Raw genomic sequence first — 25,083 nt, forward strand, 5'->3', positions numbered from 1 at the left:
CTCGTACAGGGGGGTCTCAAAACACGGCCGGCTACTATTGTTGTACTGCGCTTCCTTTGCATCGCTGACTCTTCTAGCGCCTAATAAATAATTAAAGCCTTAAAAGCAGGTCTAGGCTCCACAGCTCGTTTTCCCGGCGCGTGGAAGCGCAGCGGCAGAGCCGAGACGGTGAAAAGCGGCCCTAGGCGCTGCGCCCACCCAGCCCCCCTGCCTGCGCCCACCCAGCCCCCCTGCCTGCCCGGGAACCTTGTGCGAGCTGCGAAGGGCACACGAGGCTTCCTTCCGCGAAAGCTATTCCCACACTAAGCATTAGGGTGTTTTCCATGCTAATTGAGTCACTTAAAGCGCTTTCTAATTTAACTTTACAAAAAATAAAAAAAAGCCACACTGCGGCGATTTACATTTTTTTTTAGGATATTGAAATGAAGACGAAAAACTGCCGGGTGGTGAGGCCGCCCTGAGGGGGGCGGTACCGGCGCACGGATAGCGGGAGGGGGGGGGGGGGGGTTAATTAACCCTTTGTGGGTTCTCCGTGCAGCGCTCATTGTAGCAAATAAGTTTCGGTGACACAACCTGGCTAACAACCCTGTTTCAATATGCACGAGGTAAACGGAGGGGGGGGCGGAAAGGCACGGAGAGCGGGAGGGGGGTCGGGAACGGCCACACACTGACAGCGGGAGGGGGAGGGGGGCGGGAACAGACACGGACAAAGCAATAAACAAAAAAAAAAGCACTCACCTGGACATCTTCCGGCAGATCTCTTGCTTCCTGCTCTCCACTCCTCCTCCCGATGACGTGGTGGAGGCTCGGCCGGCTGGGCCAATCCCAGCGCGGCCCTGGCTGGAGGCGGACGGCTGCTTCTTTCGGCTGGCCGGCCTGAGGAGAGGGAGGGAAACGGGCTGCCACGGAGCGGGAGGGAGGGGCTATCGAGCGACTTTTGTGCAATCGTCCCGAGCAGGAAGGCAGAGGCAGGTGCCGGCAATGCCGGACCAGATTCGGGGGCGTTCCCGGCTTTCGGCTGACGTCGCGTGACGTAGCCAAAAGGGAAAAATTCTCGGGAACGCCCCCAAATCTGGTCTGGGATTGACAGACAGAGCCCTCTACCAATGGCTAGCCTCCATTTATGGAGCTAGCCAATGGGAGGAGGGGGCGGATACCCGACCCCACATAGAGATATCAGAGCCCTCTACCAATGGCTAGCCTCCATTTATGGAGCTAGCCAATGGGAGGAGGGGGCGGATACCCGACCCCACATAGAGATATCATTAGATTTTGCTAGCGCATGCGTACTTCGTACGCATTGCGTAGGCAAAACCTAAAAATGAAAGGCAAGCAGAGTAGATATAGATGAATATGTCTCGGTGTTCTATCTTTTCCCACACAAAATGAAGCCTATCTTTTCCGGCATGTTTAATTAGCTACATTTTCTTAAGCTGATTTGCTGTTATTTTTTAACAGACCCTGCCAGCAATACATCACTTTCTCCTCATAACTGTACAGTCTTCCCAGTGCCAAGGCTAGTCCTTGATCTCTCTCCTTCTAGCTAAACTGGATGTTTATTTACGAACTAAAAATCTACCCAAAATATTGGCAACTTGAAACAAATGAAAGGTTGCAGGCTGTTTTGCTAAGTGTGTATTCTTTGAGAAGACCTTAAATAACAATTTTCTAAAGCATTATACAATACAGCACGTGGTTTACTCTGACAAGTTTTGGCAGAATTCTTAGTTTTAACAAACGACGAAGGTGAAGAGCATCGAGAAGAAGTTTACTATAAGTCCAGTGCGAGTTTAGTGGAAACGTTCGTGCTGTACACACTCATTTATTGCAGATATACTGTGGGTGTATTGCAAGGACCATTTTGTGAAAAAAATTAAAACCTGCTGGAGTAAATCTATTTCCTCTCGCAGAGCACTTGAAAAGACACTTGCTCAGAAACTAAATTTCCCAGGAGTCGCAAGTAGATTACAACCCTAGTTTTCAGAGCACTATGTCATAATCTGAACCCTGCTATAATGAGATTGCAGTTTTATTTGGATCCCTAACCTGATCAAAATGCTAGCCTGTAGACCATACATAATCCGCTCTTGTAGGCACCTTGCGTAAAACGAGCCTTTCCTATTCAGATTCTGGTATAATTTGATTTTGGGAATGTCATTATGTGACTCTTTCTACAGTACGCATTGTTTTAATTTTAACCCTAGCATATTCGGAGAAGGTATTATCAGACCTGAACACCAGGGCCTGTGTTCCTGCCCTAAAAACTATACTAAAGCCTAAACCCAATTGGCATCTCTGGCCACATGTCAGCCCCTAGTAAATGGTACCCTAGGTACCCAGGGCATTGTGACCAGAGAAGGGCTGCAGCACTTATTGTGCCACCCTTAGGGGCCCTGTACCTTGACACCCACACACTGCCTGTGCAGGCTGAGTGTCTAGGTGCAGAACTAAGCAAAGAGTCGACATGGTACACATCCCTGTGTGCCCTGCCCACAAACCCACTGCCCTGGCATACATCAGTCACCCCTCTAGCTGGGTGCCCTATGCCAGTGGTGTGGGCACAGGTGCCTGAGCCCTGTGCCCCCACAGTACCCATGGCCATTCCTGGGCACTGTAAGTGCAGTGATGCCATTAAGAGTATATGGTGCTGGGAGGTTGTCATTACGAACTCCACAGCACCATAATGGCTACACTGAACACTGACAAGTTTGATATCAAACTTATCAGCACATTAAACCCACACTGATGCCAGTGTGAGATTTATTGGAAAATTCACTACAGAGGGCATCTTTGAGATGCCCCCTGAAACCTAACCTACAATCCACGTCTTGTCTGAGAGGCTGCCACACAGCAGACATGTTGCTGGACCCCTGGGTGGAGAGCTCCCCGCTCTCCTGGGCCTGCAACAATGCACATCCTGGGACGAGGTGCCAAGCCTCCTCCCCAGGATGGGCAGGGGAAGCTTCAAAGGCATTCTGCCTTTGTGAGCTTCTCCAGACCTTTTGCTGTACTCCGCAACTGGCCCCCACCAGTTCTGACCCCCACCCTGGCTGGAAGACTGGCGGGAAAACCTACGTCAGAAAGATGGGTGTGCAGCCCGTGACAACTCCACCCCTCAGGTGGGAGAGGCGAGGTGATGCACGACCCCGGGCTCCGGCCATCTTGAAGATGGGGAGCCCTGCCCAATCACAGCTAGGCTCCTGCCCCCCTCCCACAGGAGAGGAGCAGGCTAGGGGGTGTACCCACCCCAGGACAGGGACCCATTGGTCCTTGCCCTACCTGTAATGTCCCTAAATGTAGTATTTGTGGGCATCCTGAACCTTTTTCCACAGATCCAGATTACGAAAGATCAAGGAACACGAAGACCTGCCGTGCAGCTGCTAAAAAGAGGAAGACACCAACTGATTTGGCCCCAGCCCTACCGGCCTGTCGACCCTCGAACCTGCTCCTGTTACCCCGGCATCTCCAGTGGTCAGCAACCTCAAAAACCCTGGAGGACCTGACTGCCTTGTGACTCTGACTACCTGGGAAGACCCTGAGGATGCCCCCCGACGATTCTTACCTGGAATCCAGTGCCCAAGGACCCTCCGCGACGACGCCTGCAGCCCAAAGGACCCCTCCGACCGCGACCAGCAGCGGGTAAGATTTCCCAACCTCCGAAGACCCCATGGCCCCCTGTGCCCCACTCCTGGGTGTCTACCAAGATCCCAATTTACCCCTCGAAGTTTTGGTCGCTCCAGGAGATCCTCCGTCTCCGAGCCTGCAGCCCGAGCCTGCAGCCTTTGTTCCCTTTTCAAGATCCTCATTGAATAACATTGAGCGCCCGATGGCTCAAAAGTACTCTGCACCCCGCCGCCCGAGTGCCCCTGGGAGTGCAACCTTTGTCCTATCCTACTTCCCCATTTGCCCTGAGCAAGTGACCAGGAGCCCAGCTCCCACAGCAGTGTGGCCTGCTAGCCAGCAGCCACCAACCGAAGGCCCCCTGCCTCTCATTGGATAACATTGGGCCGAACTACCTCTGCACCCGGCCGCCACTGAGGGTGTACCAACTGTACCTACCTGACCCTGGGGGACCCATGAGTCTATGCCCGGAACCTTAACTTCACCAGTCGAGTACTCACCTGAAAACCGATGACTCACTTTCCTGCCATAGGATAACATTGACTGGTTTGACTCGAAATTTCTTCTAAGTGTGAAGTTTTGAAACATTAAAATATTCATCTAAAATCAGCCGAATAACGAATTTCGAATTACTCACTTGGGATCAGGAGAGAAGCCAGTACTGTATCTTTTAGCCCAGTACTGAACCTCAAAAATAATCACAACCGTGGTTACTAGTAATCTACATTTCGTCCATAGGAAACCATTGACGGTTTTTCTGTGAAATTTCTTCTGTCTACTTTTGAAAGTTACAAATATTCCTTAAAAATCATATTCACTACTAAAACGTACTTACCTGTCTTAGGTAGAGACCCCAGTGCTGAACCTAGGAGTCCAGTACTGGATTACAAAAGTAACAAGAACCTACTTTACCTGTGCTTTGAATTTCCTTCCATTGGATAACATTGCTGGTTTTGCACTAAAAAGTTTCTAAGTGTCAACTTTTAAAATACCTTTATATTCTTTAGAAATCATTGAAATAACTAAACCGTTTTTACTAAACTGTTTTCAGCTTAGACCCCAGGACTGAATCTAGGGTCCAGTTATGAAGTTACAAAAGTAATCTATAAAGTAATCCACTGCATTTATGTAGAAAAACCCATTGAGCTCAATGTTAAATTGTGTTGCCTACTGCAACCATTGTGCCTATTGTGTTTACAAAGTTTATTGCCTCTTTGCAAAGTAATTACATGAGAGTACTCATATCGAGAACATTATATTTTGATACCTGTTGGTTCTAAAAATAAAACAACTATATCTTTGGCTATAAACACAATTGGCCTAGAGTTCAGTTCTTGAGTGTGTGAAACCTTTTGCTGACTGTGTGTGCAACAAATGCTTTACACTGTCCTCTGGTACTGCCTTTCTGCTCGACCAAGCTACCACTTTAGAGAGTAAGGTCAGACCTGACTTTAACCTCTGTTATACCTCTGGGGATTGTGGACTCTATACACACTGTACCTTACTTTGGTCCAGTACCCATAGAGCCACTTTCTCACAACCTCCCTGCATTACATAAATTGGTTCATTTCACAAGACTCGTAATGCTCTTGCATATCAATGGGCGAGTCTTAATTTTTTGTTTTGTTGTTTTTGCAGTAAAATTCCACACCCTTAATAATAATGCTTATCATATACCTCATCATCGTCTAGACTGTATTTGCTTATCCGAATTCTAAACCGAATTCGAAATTTTCTCTCGTGGCACACAATCCGCAATTTCTGCACTGATTGATTCTTCAGTTCAGCCCACTACATTTTTGTACTCGTGTAGCTGCACACTTTTGACTTCTTTCAGTGTTTTTTTTTCTCCTTCTCTCAACAGCTGTGTAACTTATTTTCCACCACTAATTTAAGATTTGGTAATATTCTTAGACTTTGAATTCCAGATGTGGCATTGTTCCTTCGACTTTAAGTTCACATTGTACACTGTCGTCATCATTCTGTATTTACTTATGAAACTTATGTTTTATTTCTCTAATATACTGTATTGTAACAGTTCGGTAGTTCTTTAATACTGCATGCCTAGGCCACCCCAAAGTGGTTATAGGCGGTAAATTGAGTATTTCCTGGTTCTAGACTGCATGGATGGGAGAAGGTTGTTGGATGAAGTGATTCTATTCGTACTGAGTTTTAGTGTCTTGTGCAAAGTCCTGAGATTGTGCTCCAGACTTGAGACGGTAGTGTGTACACACAGCTTATGTATAGAGTGGAAAGTGAAGGAATATAATGGTTAATGTCAAAGGCAGCATATAAACCAATTATGATTGTGTCTGAGGGCACTTGATTCCTAATTTTGGGAAAAGCTAGTTAATTATTGCTTTCTCTAAATTGTCCATGACTGTTATCAATTTTTATTCTCTTTTGGGTATATTCAAAAGCTTACATGCCTATACCACGAAGGAGTTTTCACTAAGGTTTTTATTTTTATAAATAAGGCAATTCTCAATCCGAGTTCTCTCAGGATATACAGTCAGAGTTTGGATTGTAAGAAGGTTGGTCCTATCCCGTGAATTTCTCTGTATTTTCTCAAGTAGGAACTGTTAGGGGAATTTAGCCTGCTAGATAGCATGATCATGCTGTGGTGCTTGTTGTCTCATTAGATTTAATACCCCGTCAGAAAATGTTTACTGTTTGGGGATGTTTGAGCTTGTTGCGTGACTATTGTGCTGAATTTCCTTTATGATCTGAGTGTGTTGATGAGCTCAAAATTACTTTTAAATATCTAAAGGTTGATCCAAAATTTAGATTTTATTTAACCAATTTCTTGACCAAGTTGCAAAGAATGACAATTGCATAAAATGACTCCCTACAAAAACAATGTATAAAACTAGGTGAAAGAGTTGTATAAAAATTTTTATTTTTTTGCTTTTCAGTGACCAGGAACCACCATATTCAATGATCACGTTGCATGAAATGGCAGAAACTGGTAAGCTGTTTGTACCATTCTATTATGTTGCCTACAATTATGGTGCCCTGATGACACACATACTTACCCTTTTGAATCATCCCCTTTTAATCTAGCACTCCTTCTTCCACTTATGTGCCACACTCACTCATGCAGAGTACGTCGTCAAACCTGGAATAACAAGTGCAGGAAAAAACAGCTCGATAGGAGTCAAGATAACCAACAATTTTATTTAGTAAAGCACTTGTACGTCAATGACTCTGTGTTGTAACAGTGATAGAGGTTTTTATCTAAGAGTGGTGCAGTTCGGCAGGCTGATTGCCCTAGCCTTCACTTACCTTGGATGCTTGGTTTTTGTGGAGTTATCCTACAGGTAGGGCCATTGGAAATACAAATAAAAAAATAAAATAACTCAGTCACACAGCTGCTGCTTTTCCTGTATTTGCTTTTCCTGTATTCTTTCGAAAATATTTAATTGTAAAAAGGATGAAGACGTAAACATTGCTGAGCAATAGCCATTTCCTTACTAAAGAATCACGTCATGCAAGCAGTGACCTTCTCCCCACCATGAAAGTACTAAACCTATTCATTTTGCTGCATAACTTTGATTATCCATCAGCAAAATCTTGGTATAGGAAGTGTAAGTCTCCCTGCCTCATCTTCAAAAGGGAAACTTTCACTGCAAAAGTTAGAAACACTGATGGGTTGCCCATGGCCACAATAGTTCTGCACCCAATAAGAAGACCCATTAATAAGCTGTAACCGAATCGCTTCCACCCGATCTCCACGTAGGTTTTTTTTTCCAACTGGTCTTTGTGATTACAGAACTTTTACCAGCCTACTCAACATTAAGGAAGTCAACCACTCAACTTCTCCATGCGGTTGTCACCTATTCCACAGACACTGCCAAAAAATATCAGCCTACCTTGATTACATGGATGTCTCTATTTCATGAAGTCTTTCTCACCCACCACAAGCCTCCAAATGGTCCTCTGTCTTTACCCTCTGATGGTCACTGAAGACATCTTTAGAATATCTTACTTCTTCTTTCTTTCCACTAATGTTTGGCATTCCACTTTTACTCACCTGCACCCCTATCCCTAGTTTTAAGTCTCATCAGGTGTGTGTGTCCTGACCTCCGTAGCCTCCCGCATAGAATGTATCCAAGCACCACTAATTCCACTGCAGAAGCCATCTCTGAGATATCTATGGTGATCTTGCAGTATTTCAAACAGCACAGATTGCTTAGTTTGAGGTTGGTAAGGTGTGTGTTTTCCTTGGTTGGTAATCGCCTGTCACTAAAGAAAACTATTCTCTGTAGGGGGTTTCCCTTCTGCTCTTTCGGTACCATGTTGAGAACCAGTATTTTGTAAAGCGCACAATTACCCGAGGGTGTCAAGGCACTGTGGGCCATTGGGAAGATTAAGCTAGCTATTGCCCAGAGTCACATGGTGCTGGGCTAACCTGCCGCCGGCGATCGAACCGTGAACCCCATGGTCCAGAGTCAGACACACTGGCTGCTGTGCCGCACATCTTCATGTTGATGAGTCCCTTTTAATGATGACTCCAGCAATAATTCAGAGATCCATACCCTCCATGTCACAACCTTTTGTCTTCTACAAATGATCAGAGCATCAATAATGCCATTTGCAATCATGTGGCAGGGAAGGGCGAATACCCATCAACTCCACAGCCACATGCCATCCTGTAATATGACCTGCTCTCCTCACTTTCATACCGACGACGTAATCCTGTGCTCCCGTGAAGGTCTAATGGTCCATAAGATCCAGAAAACTAGTCTTGGAGTGCTTGTCGTGCAGGCCTTTGTGGAGCAGCACAGCACTGACCAAGACCATTCTGCCCACTCCATTATACTGTCTTGACTAGTTCCATAATGGAAGATGTTCTCGGTGAGGGTGACATTTTTTCACAGCTTTACAAGCTAAGCTGTAGCACAACAAAGGAGCCACAACACCGCCCAAGAGGTGCAGTACCATTTCCTTCAGAAGTCTATGCTGGCTCGGGCTGTGGAACAGGTCGCTGCAATGAGTCATAAAGTGGGGGGGGTCACAATGGAGCCTCTGCAGAAAGTGGTAATCATGGAGCTCGGTAACCCCCACCCCTTCCAAGGAAACCTTTTAAAACAGTCCAGTAATGTTTTGTTGCCCTCCTCAATGCGAAAGCCAACCTACCAGTCTGTAGAAAGGTTTGCTGTAAGACTGGGAGTTTAGTAGCCACTGGGTGAAGAACTTGTAATAATTATAGAATTGGACAGAACCTCATAGATCACAGTCCCATGCAACACCGTCCAGTAGTCCAGGAGCACTCCTTTACTAGTGTACTCATTGGACATGGGTTATGTTTGAAGCCTAGAGGGCTTTCCTCGCCCCCATCCAGATCCTCAAAAGCTATCCTGTATCAGAATGATATTTCTACTATTTTTCTATAAATGTAGGATGCATGTCTTGTTTCGAACCTTTATCTGTTGTGGTTGCCTGTGTTGCCCTCAATGCATGTTTATCATCTTACCGATTAGAGCTTGATAGTCATACAGTAGTGTTTATTTGACCACATTCTTGCTGGAAATGTAGTTCTAGGGCAAACTACCCTGAATACTTAATTAAAAAGTTATTGAATACCTAACTAGCCTTTACAATCGTAAATATCATAAGGGATTTTGGCTCCTTCCATTGCACTCCTTTATAGGTTTACAATATTACCTCATTTTAAACAATAGTTGTTGCTTTTTCATAGATGATGGCTGGCTTGAAGTTGTACAGTCTCTCATTAGAGTCATTCCATTAGAGGATCCACTGGGGCCTGCAGTTATTACGTTACTATTGGATGAATGCCCATTGCCAACTAAAGTAAGTTTTAACGTTTTTATTGCATATTCATATGCTGCATATTATTAGTCTCCATCCGCAGCGCCCCACAGATACAAACTCAAAAAGCTAAACTGCCTGATTTTCTTGTCCTCCTGTGATTCTAAATTCAACCCTCACTTAATTGCAGTCCATTTGCTGGCGTTTCTCTGCATTTTCTGAAATATCTTTTTCCCCGGACATACTTGTGTCACTTCCTCTAACTTTGTTCCCTCACCTATCCTTGTGGTGGTCTTCCTTTTTAATCTGTCCTCAGTTCAGCCACTTTTTTGTTTATTGCTGTTGTACATAATGCACATCTCTAGAACTGCTCAGTCTATTCCATCATATATATATAATATATTCTAGACATGTAGCCATCAATAAGGGAGTTTTTCCCCATCCAAACATTCCAAATAACATCAACGCTAGACCTATGGTAATATTTTGGGTGCCTTTACAATAAAAGTGGGTCAAAATAACCATGTTTTCACCTTTCCACACATGTGCTTTTTTTCTCAGTTCAGGTATATATTGCGATAGTCTCTGGTGGTGAGAAATTGCTACCATGCTAGCGCATGAGGCAAGAAAAATAATCTACGTCCTCAAAAGGAATGCTGGATCAATAAGGGTTATCTCTGGCAACTAATTAGCTTCAAAGCTTGGGTTTGAATTTTAAAGACGTCAAATTGGTGGTTTGCTTTAGAAGTCTAACTGCCAATAAGAAAAGATATATATTTATACACACACAATGTGTGTGAATTTGCATAAAGGCATAGAATGCACACAACACAAAGTGGCTTCTATCATTTTGCATATGCATTTTGCATTTGGGTATACTATTGCTGTCTGTGTCACATACCTCACTAATGAGGCGGAAATAATTATTCTGGGTTTGTTTGAGTTCCGATACAAAGATATCTGGCAGTTCTGGTTGGACTATGGCTGATTTGCATACGACTAGTCTCTGAAGGGGTGTATTGGCAGAAAAAGGTTGGACTACAGCCCGAGCGATTGCCAGTGGTTGAGAATTTTGAAAGCATTCCATCTTTCAAGTTTGTGCTGTCTTCAGGTCTTCCTGCGTGGAGACAGTCGCCAAGTGACACCAAGTTGGCTGGGCACACCTCTTTATTCTCTTTTAGTAATCTCTACCCACAACAGAAAATAACGCTTCGCGAGTCCACCCTACCCTGAGGCAGTAATCGCCATCTCTGATGAGAAATGCTTGTTAACAAAGTCAACCAGCGTACCTGGCCATCTTCCATGTCCTTTGGCAATAGTCACAGCCCAAAGCACAGAAACACCTGGTGAGAATGACTGCAATCAGATCTAGCGTGTCTCACTACCTTCAGGCGTTCGTTGCAGGCTGCAGTGTAGACAAAAGCTCTGGCATGCATTTCTTGGAGTGATCTATTGAGGTAATAAAAAAACGTTTTGGAAAGCTTTTGTATTCATATGCCCTTTGTCAATAGGGTAGTGGTGTGTTGATTGTCAAGTTGTTACCAAGAATTAAAGGGAGGTTTGAGGAACATGGCGGCGGGCTGATGCTGGTTACAGGAGCCGGAGAGGGGGGATGACTATATAAACCACCCTTTGATGCTTTCACCTCCCAGTAACTATCCATAGCCCTTTAGTTTTGCATTATTAGGACACATAATGCTGTTTACTCACACGCAGCCTTCCCTCCTGGACATTCTTGGAAGCAAAGCATCGGCTTCAGAGCAGCATGTCACGACCACCACTGCACATGTTGACTATCAGCTGGGAGAGCATAAGAAAGGAGGGACTGCTTCGGCAATTTACCTTGTGGAAAGGAAGTCCAAGAGCAGGCCCTCTGATATTAGTGGCCCTTGATGCCGCCAAGGCATTTCATAGGGTTAACTGGTCCTATATGTGGGAAGTCCTTGTGAAGTTAGGATTTAACTAATGTATCATTAAAACCTTAAAAGTACTATATAAAGCTCCATCTGCCAGGGTTTTGGTTAATGGGACACTAACTGAGGCTGTTGTCAATACTAGGTCTCGACAGGACTGTCCTCTTTCACCACTACTATTTGATCTTTATATAGAACCCTTTGCTCAGCGAGGACAATACCATCTCTCCATTTGAGGCATTTTGTCAGAAGGCGAAACTGGTGTTCTATGCAGACGACCTAATGCTGTATACGAGTAACCCAATCTCTTCATTCCGTGAATTAGAATAGCTTGGTAAAAACTTTGAGAACATTTCTGGGTTTTTCATTAATCAAGACAAGAATGCCGTTATGACTTGAGCTCAAAAGGAGATGAGACCTAATCTGAAAGAGTAGATGAGGTATCTAGATGTTCATATAATGCACCATTTAGGAGACCTCCCTAAGAAGAACATGGACAAAATCTACATAGTAGTTGAGAGGCTATTAAAGAAATTGGATAACCTGCAGTTGACCATCTGTGAAAGGGTTAATCTCGTCAAAATTATGATACTTCCGAAACTGACCTTCCTGTTCAATACTGTGCCATTAACATTCGCCAGTGCCCAATAAAGCAAGATTTAAGGTAAAGTGAACGGTTTCATTTGGGTATATAAGGGTGTCTGGATAGCATGGAAAAACTGAGGAGGAAAATAACGGGTTGGGGTCTGGCCCTGCCTGACTATCAGATTCATTGCTATACATTTCAGCTTAAAAGCTGGCGAATGCTGGCAGGGGACCTGGACAGTTCACCTGTAGGGAGAATATGTGTGGCAATGCAGAATCCATTAGTGCAAAGTTATTTTTTGTATAAGCTTGGGAATTCACAGTATTTCAAGAAAGTGAGTCCGAGGACTTTAGTTGCTGCTCTAAGAGTGAGGTCTATCTAAGGAACGTTTCCAGTATCTTGTATTTGCAATCTGGCGCCAATCTGGGATTCGGCTGGAAAACCAGAATGCTCGACAGACTCGCACAGTCTTGCTTTGAGACTGGCTGTTTTTTGGAGGGATCTTAGTGATGGGTCGGTTATGTTGGACTGGCCGACGATGCTAGCAAGTTACAAATGGTGAATTGGCCAAGTTCCAATACCTCCACATAACGTTATTTGTGGGACTCGCATGCATGGACTGGGACAGAAGGCAAACCATATGAGGTTTTGATTAGAGACAGAAGTCAACCAAATAAAGAAGTGGCGCTGTGGTACTGGAAGATACTCTATGCCGAGCACATAGTATGCTCAGAATTGGACCATATAGGGGATGGTGACTTGCCAGAGACTAAGATGGAGGATCTATTGGAACTATCCTTGGAAAAGTCTTTATACAACTGTAAAATCTGCTGCATTAAAGAAGAACCACCTCTTTTACTATTCACAGGGCTTACTAGTCACCTCGTAAGTTGGCCAGGTTTGTACGTAATGAACCGAGATGCCCAAAGTGTGAGTTTCCTCTTGCAGACGATATGAATGTTTGTAGACTGCCCTGTGTCCAGCCAGTTGTCTTATTCGGGGGTAGCCGGGGGAAATATTGTACAACAAATCTAAGATGAAACAGATTTTCTATATGGTTTTAATAGCTCATATAGCAATGCAGAAAATGGATATCCATAGAAACCCCCACCCAGCACGTATTTGGTTCAGTACGTTAATTATACCTGCCAATTAGACATAGCATGGGATCCACAAAGCTTGGAGAAACTTTGGAAGGACTATGTGAGATGGCAAGCATATTTCATGAGTCGAATTAGTACACCTCATTTACTGCACCAGAGGGCTGATTGTGGCAAAATAAGAAGGCTAGTTTCTCTTATGGAAGAAACCATGCAATGAGAAACTATCGGTGGAATGAGGACAGAAAGCAAAAATTGTTACCAAGAATAAATCTATATGAGACTAAGAAAATTCTAAGGGATTCATGTTAAACATTTGTCAATTGAGTCTGTAGTTATGGTTATCATTAACCTGTAGGAACACATGCATGTCTAAGAAGATTTTTTTGGTTGGGTTTTATTTTAAAGTTGTATAGAATGGGCCTTTTCTATTGGCACACCTTCACTTAACCAGATAATATTTCTCTTTTGAAGTCCCATAAAGAGATTATATGTATGTATATGTGTGTATATATATATATATATATATATATAATATAATTTTTTTGTTTTCTTAAAACGGCTTTTATTCATCAAATGGCACATAGAAAGCAGTGCTCTGTAACCCAGAGACATCTGCACAATGAGCATAAAGCTTCAGGACTTTGACTTTTCAATAATAAGATCAAGAAGAAATGGAAAGCAATACAGATGAAATAAACCATATGAAAACCCCACCCAACAACGCCCTCCCCCCGGTCGCACTAACGGCCTCCCATATACAGCCTAGCTGTGCATTTTGCACCACAACTGCACGCTACAATAAACATAAATGCAGGAAACTACAGCTTGCACCATCAGGGTAATGTTAAACTAGATGGAGGGGCCCTGCTGTATCAACCGGCTCCAACAGCAAGCCCCGATAGTCCGCCCACCACTTCCAAACTTTATAACGCTTCTTCGGGCACCCTCTTGCAGTGAAAATAGTAAGTTCCAAGCCCATACAGAAGTAAAGTCCTTTCTTCCAAACCGACACTGAGGGTGGCGACGGTGCCTTCCATGTTCTAGCAAAGTCCCTCTTCTCCAGAGTAAATCCTAGCAACATAAGATGACATTTATAAATATTACCCCCAATTCCACCCACGACATGTAAAAGCACCAATTTCGGTGAATGGGGCAGGTCCCAGCCCAAAACCTCCAGAGAGGCAGGAGCCACCCATCTCCAAAGAACATGACAAGGAGAGACCATGCCAAATGGTGTGTATCAGGGTCCCTTCCTCCCGCTCACATATAAGATATACATGGGAGCCCACTAGTCCCGCCCTCCATAACCGGACCCGCATGAAGTAGCCCCAATGAAGATATTTAAACTGGACAAGGTGCAGATGTATCGCTATGGCCGCCCAATTCCGCCCCCCCCCACCCTTGCGGGGAGGCCGTTGCCTCTGTCCAGTCCTCCTCATCAAGTGGGCCAACGTCTCCTTCCCAGGCCCCTCTAAGCTTCTTCAGTGTGAGGGAGCTGTGAGTCACTAGCGGCTGGGAGATCTTCGATATTTTATGATCCTGGAGGTCCCCATAAATACCTTCGCTTCTATCGGGCTGAACTCCGCCAGTGACTCAAAGCCCTTCAGACCAGGGGAGGGGGGCTGTTGAAACTGGAGGTATTTGTAAAATTGGGTTTTCGGCATTTGAAAATCTTTTTGTAGATCTTGAAAGGACTTCAGGATCGACCCCCGCATGACGTCCCCAGGGTAGAGATACCAATGTTGTCCCAAGCATGAAACCCTAACCGAGTATCTAGTTGTGGCAGGCGGCCATTATTCCATAAGGGGGTTCCCGTGTTCGCGTATTCCACCACCCCATCCTCCTCAAGGCCTGTCGCCAATTTTGGAAAACTACCTAGGTCACTGACGGCAGGGATCTACGCACCGGTGGGGAGTACAGAATCGTGGGTAAAGAGAGGTCCCCCATAAGACGCCACTCAACAGCATAAGCAGGGTCGTCTCTACCCCCATACCACCACTCATTTAAGACCAGTAAATGTGAGGCCATGTAATATGATAGTATATCAGAGGTCGCCAGTCCTCCACAATACGTGGAGAGGAAGCATGTCCGTAGGGCGACTCTCACCGCTCCCCCTGCCCATAGGAATAGACCTAAAGCTGCATTGACCTGCCTGAACCATCTAGGGGGAATCGGGTAGGGGTGATTCTGCAATTGATACAGTAAACAGAGGAGCGAGACCATCTTGAAGACGGCCAATCAACCATATATAGGCAATGACATATAAGACATGTCTTATGATCCTCCCAGGCACGTTCCCAGACCGGAACCAAATTCCTTTCCCATGTCACAGTGGGTGAGTCCGATAAAAATACCCTAAAATATTTCATCCCGCCGGAAACAACCTGAACCGACAAGGCCCAGGCGCCCAGACCAAACATGTCCCCAAGAGGCCACAAGGTGGACTTGTTGGGCTTCAAGTAAAGAGACCCGATGATTCCCCAAAAGTCTGCATAATACGAAGCAGCCGCGGCCCCGTCCGAAATACATCCGTAGGGAAGAAAAAACTGTGAACGGCATATAATGCAATACGATCTGACAATCCGTGCGCCCATTCGAAGCTGGTGACCTGCGTGTCCATGCGGACCCAGGCGGCCAAAGGTTCAACCGCCAGGGCAAAGAAGTATGGAGACAACGGACAGCCTTGCTGGGTACCCCGTCCAAGAGATAAGGTGGAGGAGGTAGATCCAGCAACACATACCGACGCAGGAAGATCAGTGTAAAGTAGGGACATGTAGGACAGAAAGCACGGTCCAAGATTCAACCTGCGGAGCAACGCGAACAAATATACCCAACTAAGGGACTCAAATGCCCTGTTCATATCTGCCAGCAAGAACACTGCCCGTTCACCTAGACCCCGGGTGGCCGCAACAGCAACCTGTACCCTGCGAATATTATGTCGGGTCGCCCTCTGGGGCATAAACCCGGCTTAATCTGGGTGTACCAAGGTAGTAATGTGGGACCGCAAGCGGTTTGCCAGTGCCTTGGCCAATATTTTAGCTTCTGCATTCAAGAGCGAAATGGGACGATATGAAGCGTGCTGGTCCGGGGGTCTACCTGGTTTGTGGATCACTACAACCACCGCATGCCGCCAATCCATGGGAAGACACCCCCGCTCACAGGACTCCTCCACCACTCTAAGGTAATTGGGTCCAAGCTGCAGAAAAAAAATTCTTAAAAAATTCACAGGGAAACCAGTTTGGCCCCGGAGCCCTACCCAAGTTAAGGTCTCCCAGGGCTGCACCCAATTCCTCCTCCGTGAGCGGGAGATCAAGCTCCGCACCCGCCTCATCGGACAGAGCCCGACGCAGGAGCTCGTCCCAAAACCGGCCTATCGTGTCTTCGTGGAGACATTCTCTGGGGGCATACAGCTCCGCAAAATATGTAGAGAAGCTTTCAGCAATGTCCCGGGAGTCTGTGAGGGGGCTTCCATTCAAGCCTACCGGTGAGGGGCTGGGATTGGAACATCCCCTGACACAACCGATGAAGCATCTTGCTAGATTTATCCCCCATTGGTAGACCCTACTGCGCTTTGCCAGCCAAGTAAGGCGAGCCTCATCCATAAGAAGAGCTGCATAGTTCTATTGCACCAGCAACAACTGTTGCCGTGCTTGGTGACCGCTGATACCTCTACTGCGATGGTCAAGATCTGCAATATTAGCCTCTGCTAGTAGCAGGGCCTCCCTCAGAGTCCTGCGGGCTGCGTGCAAAAGGAGATATCTATGCCCCGTAAGAGGTTCGGCCCCAGAAACCGATCCCACATTAAGCGTCCAGTATTGATCGAGTGCGCTTTCCAGAAACTCCCTGTAGTCTGCCTTCTGGAGGTTCCATGTCGAGAGGCACCAGCGGAAGGGCTGTTTTGCCCAACCCAACTGTTCCATAAGAGTTATCTGTGAATGATCAGAGAGCCCCCTCTGTAGGATATTTGCCTCCACCACCCTACCAGCTGCCGCATGAGGGATGAACAAATAGTCGAGGCGATAGTAGGAATTGTGGACCGTGGAGAGATACGTGTAACCCTGAGCATTTCCGTGCATCCGGTGACCAGGGTCCACCCAAGTGAGCCCAGACACTAACAAGGAAAGTTTTGTATCTTGGTGAATAGCCACACACTCCTCGGGCCTTCCACGATCCCAGGACACATCCAGCACATCATTCCAGTCGTCCTCAATCTCGGACAGGCCCTCCGGCATATCCGCTCATAATGACATAAGCCGCTCCATAAGGCCCCATGATAGCGGAGGAGGTGCATAGACACAGCCCAATATCACTGGCTCCTCCCTGATCATGCCCTGCAGGAACAGGTATCGCCCCTGGGTGTCTACCCACGTCTTAACGTGTGTATAGAACTAGGCGGTGAATCAAAATTGCCAACCCCCGGGACCCCTGCACAAACCCCTGAGGGTAATCATAACGCTGGAGGCAGAGCGCCTTCAAACCTGTAAGATGTGTTTCTTGTAGCATGAGTATGTCGGCATGAGCCCTCTTAGCCTGCTGGAGAATAGACTCGCTTGATTTTATCGGATACTACTCTGACATTCCAGCTCACTTTTTTGAGAGTCCCAATAGATACCCGGGGGCCACTAGGTGGGTCAACAATGAGAAACCCTGCTGAAATGCACTGGTGCTACTGAAAGTATGCGGTGTGTGTGTATAAAGGCCTAACCATACTGTAGCAAAGTGTGACTTGTTGACAAATCACCCAACAACCCCCCCCCCCGCCCTATACTTCAACAACAATGAAGCATCTGTCGCGGCAGGTGCTGTCAGCGGACCTTAACGGGGAGTCCCGGCACACCTCGACCAATGAATCTCCAATTTACAGCCCAACATCAGTAGACACCCTCTCCGTGGGAAGGACCAACAGAGAGGCAAGCCCTCACTTAGACTCCTCCGATCAAAGCAACAGTGTCAAAGTTACACAGGACTGCGGTCTCCCCCTCAAATTAGGAGGCCGATTTAGACTGTTGGGAGGCCGAGCCAGCCTGGGAGGATGCCTACAGTAGCGGGATCGACGGCTGGATCTGGAGCGTCTGCGATCCTTGAGCTTTGATTGAGACTGGTTACGAGCCGCCTCACTGGATGAAGTCTGATTCGCGCTGAGGTGGTGTATGGGGACGCAATCGTACGGTCTCATCTGTCCACGGAAATACTTCCTCTAGCGAGTCAAAAAAAATGTGTCCTGGATCGATACACCACCCACAACCGGGCCGGATACATCAGAACATACGGAAGTTTAAGATCGCGAAGTCGAGCCTTGGCCGCCAAAAAGGACTGTCTCCATTGCTGGACCAGTTTTGTGTAGTCTGGGAAGATCAAAATGCGGGCGTTGTCAAATAGAAGAGGTTCCTTGGCCCTGGCCTGTTTTAGAATAATGTCTTGGTCATGATTGTTCAGCAGCTTTGCGATAACCGGCCTTGGACGGGCTCCAAGCAAAGGCTTCTGCATAGGGGCCCTACGGGCACGCTCAACCAAGAAACAGCGGGACAGGGACTCCGGGGGAAGCCAGCTCTCCAGCCACCGAGTAAGAAACTGCTCCATATCTCCCCCCTCGCACCCCTCTGGGAAACCCACAAAGCAGAGGTTGTTGCGCCTGGCCCGCCCCTCTGCATCCTCCAAGCGTATTGCAAGGCCCTGCTGGGTTATCTCAAGGGTGGCCACCCGCTTCTGCAGAATGGCCACTTCGTACTCCACTCCAGAGACCCGTGTTTCAGTCTCCGTGATGCAGGCCACCACGTTCCACAGGTCTTGTCGGAGGAGCATGACATCAGAGCCAACCACCCTGATTTTAGCATTAAGGGCATCTCTGGACTGCGTGGTAGAGGCCATGCGTGCAGCTTTATCCAGTATCTCTGGCATGGCCCCCCTGTGCCCCTCCAGGTGCTGCAGCTGCAGCCCCAGGGCCTGTATATTTGTCGAGGGTGCTCTGATTGGCCGAGCCCCCACTCGTCTTGTCCCTCTTCTTGTTGTCCGCCAAGACTTCCCAGGCTACCCAGCAACAGAACTCCAGGCCACTGCGTTTGAGAACCACACGCACGTCTGTGTATAGGAAAGAGCGTCACACTCCTGTGAACGTAGGCGGCCGACACGACCCTCCGGGTGCAAGGAGAAGGGAGGCCCCCAGGCCGTGGCTTCGGGTCTCGCGTGACCCGGCCACAGAGCGCGGGAACACCAGCAGGCTACGATGGAGAAGCGGTGAGCGGTGGGGGCCTCAAGGGTTGACCAAAATCAGGTAGACTGGAGTCAAGGGCTACTGCCCACTGTAGAGGGTCGCCCTACCACGTCCAGGCCCTCCACCGTCTCAGCAACAGTTACGGCTGCTTCCAACTGAACTCCAGGTCTGGGAGCCAGTGGGTCACCACCACTCTTCCCAGGGCCTTCTGTAGTGGCCCCTCCTACCTCTGGGATACTCAGCTATGACCCAGGACCACCAACAACTCCAGCGGTCCCAAGAGCTGCCCATGCCGTCTCGCGCAACCCGATATGGCCACCGGAACGAGTGCGCAGCGCCACCAATACAGACCGAAGACTCTGGGTGCTTGGGCCCAACGTCGACCCCCAGGGCAGCAAGGCGATCACCAGGCACTGTCTGCGGAACCCCCTCGTCGCAGCGGCCCGATAAGACCGCCAACAGTTCAGTCTGGTGTCCCCCCCCGTGGCCTGATATAGCCCCAACCGCTCCGCTACAACTCCAGTGGGAGTGTGGGGGGAGGGGGCGGCCTCGCTCGAGACTCCCGCGGCTGATTCTCAGAAGCCACCAATACCCTCACCTTATAAGGTGATCCCCACCGAAACAAGGAAAACAGTCACCCATGCTCTGGTCACGAGCCGACTGGACTACGGAAACACCCTCTACGCAGGCACTACCGCTAAACTCCAGAAGAAACTCCAACGAATCCAAAACGCCTCAGCCAGGATCATATTAGACATCCCGCGCAACAAACACATCTCTGGTCACCTTAAAGACCTCCACTGGCTACCCGTTAATAAGAGGATCACTTTCCGACTGCTAACCCACGCACACAAATCACTCTACGACATCGGACCAGAATGCCTCAACTCACGACTATCCTTCTACTCCCCCTCCCGCCAACTACGCTCTTCCAGCCAAGCCCTCGCCACTGTACCTCGCATCAACAAGACCACCATGGGAGGCAGATCCTTCTCATACCTGGCTGCTAAAACATGGAACTCACTCCCCGCTTACCTTCGCCTTACCCAGAACCACCTAGCATTCAGAAAGCAACTTAAAACGTGGATATTTGACAAGTAATCCCCCCCCCCCCTTTCTAAGCGCCTTGAGACCCTCTGGGTATGTAGTGCGCTATATAAATTCTCTGACTTGACTTGACTTGACATAAGCCGCCTCTGCATACACACAGTGACCGGCTCAGCAGACCATCTGGAAAATTATTGGTTCGGATGGCTACTACTATCTCCATATTCTGATGGATACATCTGCCTGTGGATTCCTCACCTTGTGAATATTCCCCTGCGTCAGCAACATTCGAAAAAAAAATTTGTAGCTTCGCGCCGGCGTGGTCGACGTCACAGAAGCACTGCATCGCGCACGTCTCCGCTGACGTCACCGACTCCATAATAGGCCCACGTCGGCGTGATAACCTCAGTTCCCTTTTTTCTGCGTCGTCGACGCGAACGGTTTTCGAGGGATCCTCTGTATCTGTTTAGTAACTTTGTTACTGTTTGTTTCTATTAGTATCTTCTTGCTTCTTTGTCTCCTGTTGAGATGTCTACGAAGAAGACCGGTTTCAAGCCGTGCGGAGAATGTGGGAAGATGATGTCGATCACGGACCCGCATGTGGATTGCATTTGGTGCCTGAGTTCGGACCATGATGCTCAAGGGTGCTCTTCCTGCAAGAAGATGAACCCAAAGGCCCTTCGTGAAAGAGAGGCGAAGCTTCTGGTTGCCAAATTGAAAGGTAAAAAAGAGAAGAAGTCTTCGGGGGCGTGTTTGAGTCGGACGAGGTCGAGGTCTCGCACGGCGTCGCCTTCGAAGTCCTCGTCTGGGCATTCTTCTAGATCAGCAAAAAAGAAGAGAAGCATGGATCTCAACATCACTCTGGGAAGTATTCGGATTCGAGACCGAAGTCGCCAAGTAGGAGACGTCGTAAGGAGATATCCCCTTCTCCAGTTGTGGATCCGGTAGGTGAAGTTTCTCCTGTGGAGTCACCGGAGCATTCACCGGCTCCGGTGTCGAATCCCTTTCCGGCGCCGTCTCGATCTCCTGTTCGAGAGGAGGAAGAAGAGGTTCCCTTGCCTGAGGGTTCGACGACTCCGGCTCACCAACCCTAAGAAGAGGAGATGGATCCGGTGCCGCCTCGAGGGCAACCTGTGGATCCTTACCCTCCTTTTCCAGGCCCAGGTCAAGACCCTACACCGTTTTTAAACGCGATGTATGGTGTCTATTAGAGAGCTATGTACCCCTCTGGAGCACCGGCAGGTCCCATGGGTCCTTTGGCATACAACCTGGGAGTCCCCCAGTCTTATGCTCCAGCTCCGTTTATGCCATTTATGCCGGCGCTGACTCCACCTTGGCATTTCTCGGCGCCGCCGAGGGCTTCGACGCAGATACAGTCGTCACCGGCCAGACCTCGAGAGCTTCGTCCTGTGCTTCCGGATCCGATCCCAGCTCCGGCTCCATCGGAGTTGATCGCGCATCCGCCGAGCCCCCCTCGTGAAGGAGAGGTCGAGGCGTGATGCTCAGCGTTTTCTCGAAGAAAAGAGGTACAGAGAGGCTGAGGTCGAAGAAGGTGAGCTGCAGAAGGAGGATTATTTTGATGATCTGAGGGAGGCTAGCGGATTGGAACTATCTCCAGACTGGTAGCTATCCTCTGTCTCGGATGCCCCTTCAAAAGACGTTGCACCATACCATGTGGTCATCCAAAAGGCAGCAGAACTTTTGAATTTGAGTCTGCCTACTGCTGAGTTCAAGTCTAATGTGTTAACAGAAGTCCTCCATTCCCCGACTTCTGTTGTGGAACCTATGCTTCCTTCAATGATGCTTTGACAGAACCTATTTTGGAAGTATGGAATAGACCTCTCACTGCTCCTGCTGTTGCTAAAGGTGTTGCAAGGAGATGCAGGGTGGCGCCTGGTGACCCAGACCTTTTATCATTGCACCCTTTACCGGAGAGCTTGGTAATACAGGCAGCCTATTCAAAGAAATCTGTGGGGGCTTTCCCTCAGGTGCCTGGGGACAAAGTGTTGAAAAAGCAGGACCAAACTGCGAAGAAAGGGTTTTCATCGGCGAGCATGGCTCTTAAGTAAACGATTGCCACATGTCTCTTGGGGAGGTACATGCATGCCTTGATGGACTCTGTTAGACAGTTGGTCCCTAAGATTCCAGAGGAGGACAGGAAAAATTTTAATGAGGTGCTGGCTGACACTCAGGCTGCTGCACGTCAAGTCATACAAAGTGGACTAGACACCGCTGACTCGATGGCGAGAGTTATGGGGACTTTAAGTGCTACAAGAAGAGCAGCTTGGTTGAAGTCTTCTGAATCCTCTGCGGACGTCCAAGTTGCTTTATTAGATCTGCCCTTTGATGGCTCAGGTCTTTTTGGAAAAAAGGCTGATGCAGCTTTGGACAGGTTTAAAGACAGCAGTGCTACAGCCAGGTATTTGGGACTACAGGCCAGAGGAACTGTGAACAAAAGATATGGGGGCTTTGGAAGGTCCTCCTTTCGTTCCTATAAACAGCCTCAGCTGCAGCAACAACAAAATCCACTGTATAAGTCACACAGGGGTAGACAAAAAGCTCGTCCTCGAAGACGTCAAGTCTCCTCCTCCTCCTCTTCCTCTTCCCAACCCCCTCCAACATCAGCAAAGCAGCCCTAGATCTGCCATTCCGGATCATGCGGGTCCTGCAGGGGGTCGGCTTACCTATTTTCTACGGGATTGGGAATCGGTCACATCTGACCTTTTGGGTTCTCAATCTCGTGGAGAATGGGTATGCACTTCTCTTTCGGGAATTCCCCTCGAATTACCCTCCTTGTCAAGGGTTTTGCTCAGAGGACCACCTGCTACTCCTGCAGGAGGAAGTCCTGGCGTTGTTAAGAAAAGGTGCGATAGAGGTGGTTCCGGAACAGGAAAGGGGTCAGGGATGCTACTCCCGGTATTTCCTGATCCCCAAGAAGGATGGCAGACTTCGTCCGATCCAGGATCTCAGGATCTTGAACCTTTTTCTGAAGCAGGAGAAGTTCAAGATGCTCACCCTTGCGCAGGTTCTTCAAGCGCTGCTGGAAGAAGACTGGATGGTGTCGATCGACTTGCAAGATGCGTATTTTCACATCCCTATCCTGAAGTCGCACAGGAAGTATCTCCGTTTCACGGTGGGTTCGCAACACTACCAGTTTGCGGTCCTTCCGTTTGGTCTTACTACTGCGCCTCGAGTCTTCACCAAGGTGGTGGCTGTGGTGGCTGCACATCTCAGAAGGTCAGGGATTCCAGTATTCCCTTATCTGGACCATTGGCTGATAAAAGCAGAATCACCATCATCTGCAAGTCACAACTCAGTTGTTGTACAGGTTGGGTTTTTCGATAAATGTACCCAAATCTCACTTGGTGCCCTCCCAGCGCAACCTGTTCATAGGTGCTCTACTGGACACAACTGTATGTCGTGCATTCCCTCCTCCTCAAAGGATTCTCGACATACAGGAAATTATTCCTTTATTTTACAATGGAGCGGTCGCTCCAGTCTTGAAGGTCCTTCGTCTGCTCTGTCTGATGGCCTCCTGCATTCTGCTGGTCAACCATGCACGCTGGCACATGAGGGCACTCCAGTGGTGCCTCCGCAGGCAGTGGAATCAACACAAAGGAGATCTCAGGGAGTCGATCAGGATCTCCAGAGAAACTGCAGCGGATCTGTCTTGGTGGAGCGTGGAGGGCAATCTGTCTCCAGGAAAGCCCTTCCACCTACCTCCATCGGTGGCCACGTAGATAACTGATGCATCCACCCTAGGGTGGGGTGCTCATCTGGGGGATCTGGAGATTAAGGGTCTTTGGTCTCCAGAGGAAAGGCTGCTTCACATCAACCTTCTAGAGTTGCGGGCGATACGTCTGGCGCTCAAGGCCTTCCTCCCTTCCCTTCGCGGTCAGTCGATTCAAGTCCTGATGGACAACACTGCTGTGATGTGGTATGTCAACAAGCAGGGAGGACTGGGGTCGCAGTGTCACTGCAGAGAGGCTCTGCGTCTCTGGTCCTGGATTCAGGACCATCAGATTTGTCTGATGGCAAATCATCTGGCCGGAGTTCTGAACGTACGTGCAGACCATCTCAGTCGGCAGTTCTCAGCCGACCACGAGTGGGAGCTTCATCCAGAGGTAGTTAGTCACGTCTTTCGGACGTGGGGAACTCCTCAGGTGGACCTGTTCGCCACTCACGAGAACGCTCACTGCCCGTCATTCTGCAGTGTCCAGTATCCGATGCAGGGAGCGTTGGGGGATGTGTTTCAGTTGAGTTGGGACTCGACTCCTTTACGCGTTTCCTCCCATACACTTGATTCCTCGGGTTCTGAGGCAGATTCGCCAAGACCGGGCCCAAGTCATATTGATCGCCCCGGATTGGCCAAGAAGGGTGTGGTACACAGATCTTCTCCACCTCACCTCGTGCCCGCCGCTCCGTCTCCCTCTCAGGGCAGACCTCCTCTCTCAGATGGAGGGGCAGGTTCTACACCCCCCACCTCCAGACCTTACACCTTCATGCCTGGAGATTGAGCGGGGCAACCTGAAATCTTTTTCTCTCCCACATGATGTGGTTGATGTCATCGTATCGGCCAGGCGTGAATCCACCAAGTCTATCGCTTCTTTTAGGTGGTCTAAATTTGTTTCTTGGTGTGGAGAGAAGTCCACCGATCCTTTGAGGGCTCATTTATCTGACATTCTTCAGTTTGCGCTTTCTTTGGCTCAGCAAGAGTTTGCATTTCTCTGTTTGCCATCTTGTCAGCCGTCTTTATTCAAATATCCTGTCGTTTTGAGATTTCTAAAAGGACTTACAAATAAATTTCCTCCTACTCCCTTTATTGTGCCT

At 48.1% G+C, this 25,083-nt stretch overlaps 1 protein-coding gene across 1 annotated transcript in view; it reads left to right on the forward strand.

The window, feature by feature from the left end:
* The window catches only part of RSPRY1 (ring finger and SPRY domain containing 1), a 220,759-nt gene that overhangs the window by 18,624 nt on the left and 177,052 nt on the right, over positions 1-25,083 (forward strand). Inside the window, exons 3-4 of the mRNA XM_078670430.1 lie at positions 6,537-6,589; positions 9,323-9,435. Coding sequence (XP_078526556.1) covers positions 6,537-6,589; positions 9,323-9,435 — 166 coding nt within the window. The remainder of the gene's footprint in view (positions 1-6,536; positions 6,590-9,322; positions 9,436-25,083) is intronic.

The sequence above is a fragment of the Lissotriton helveticus genome, chromosome 12 (genome assembly GCF_964261635.1).
Source record: "Lissotriton helveticus chromosome 12, aLisHel1.1, whole genome shotgun sequence".
Lineage (NCBI taxonomy): Eukaryota > Metazoa > Chordata > Amphibia > Caudata > Salamandridae > Lissotriton > Lissotriton helveticus.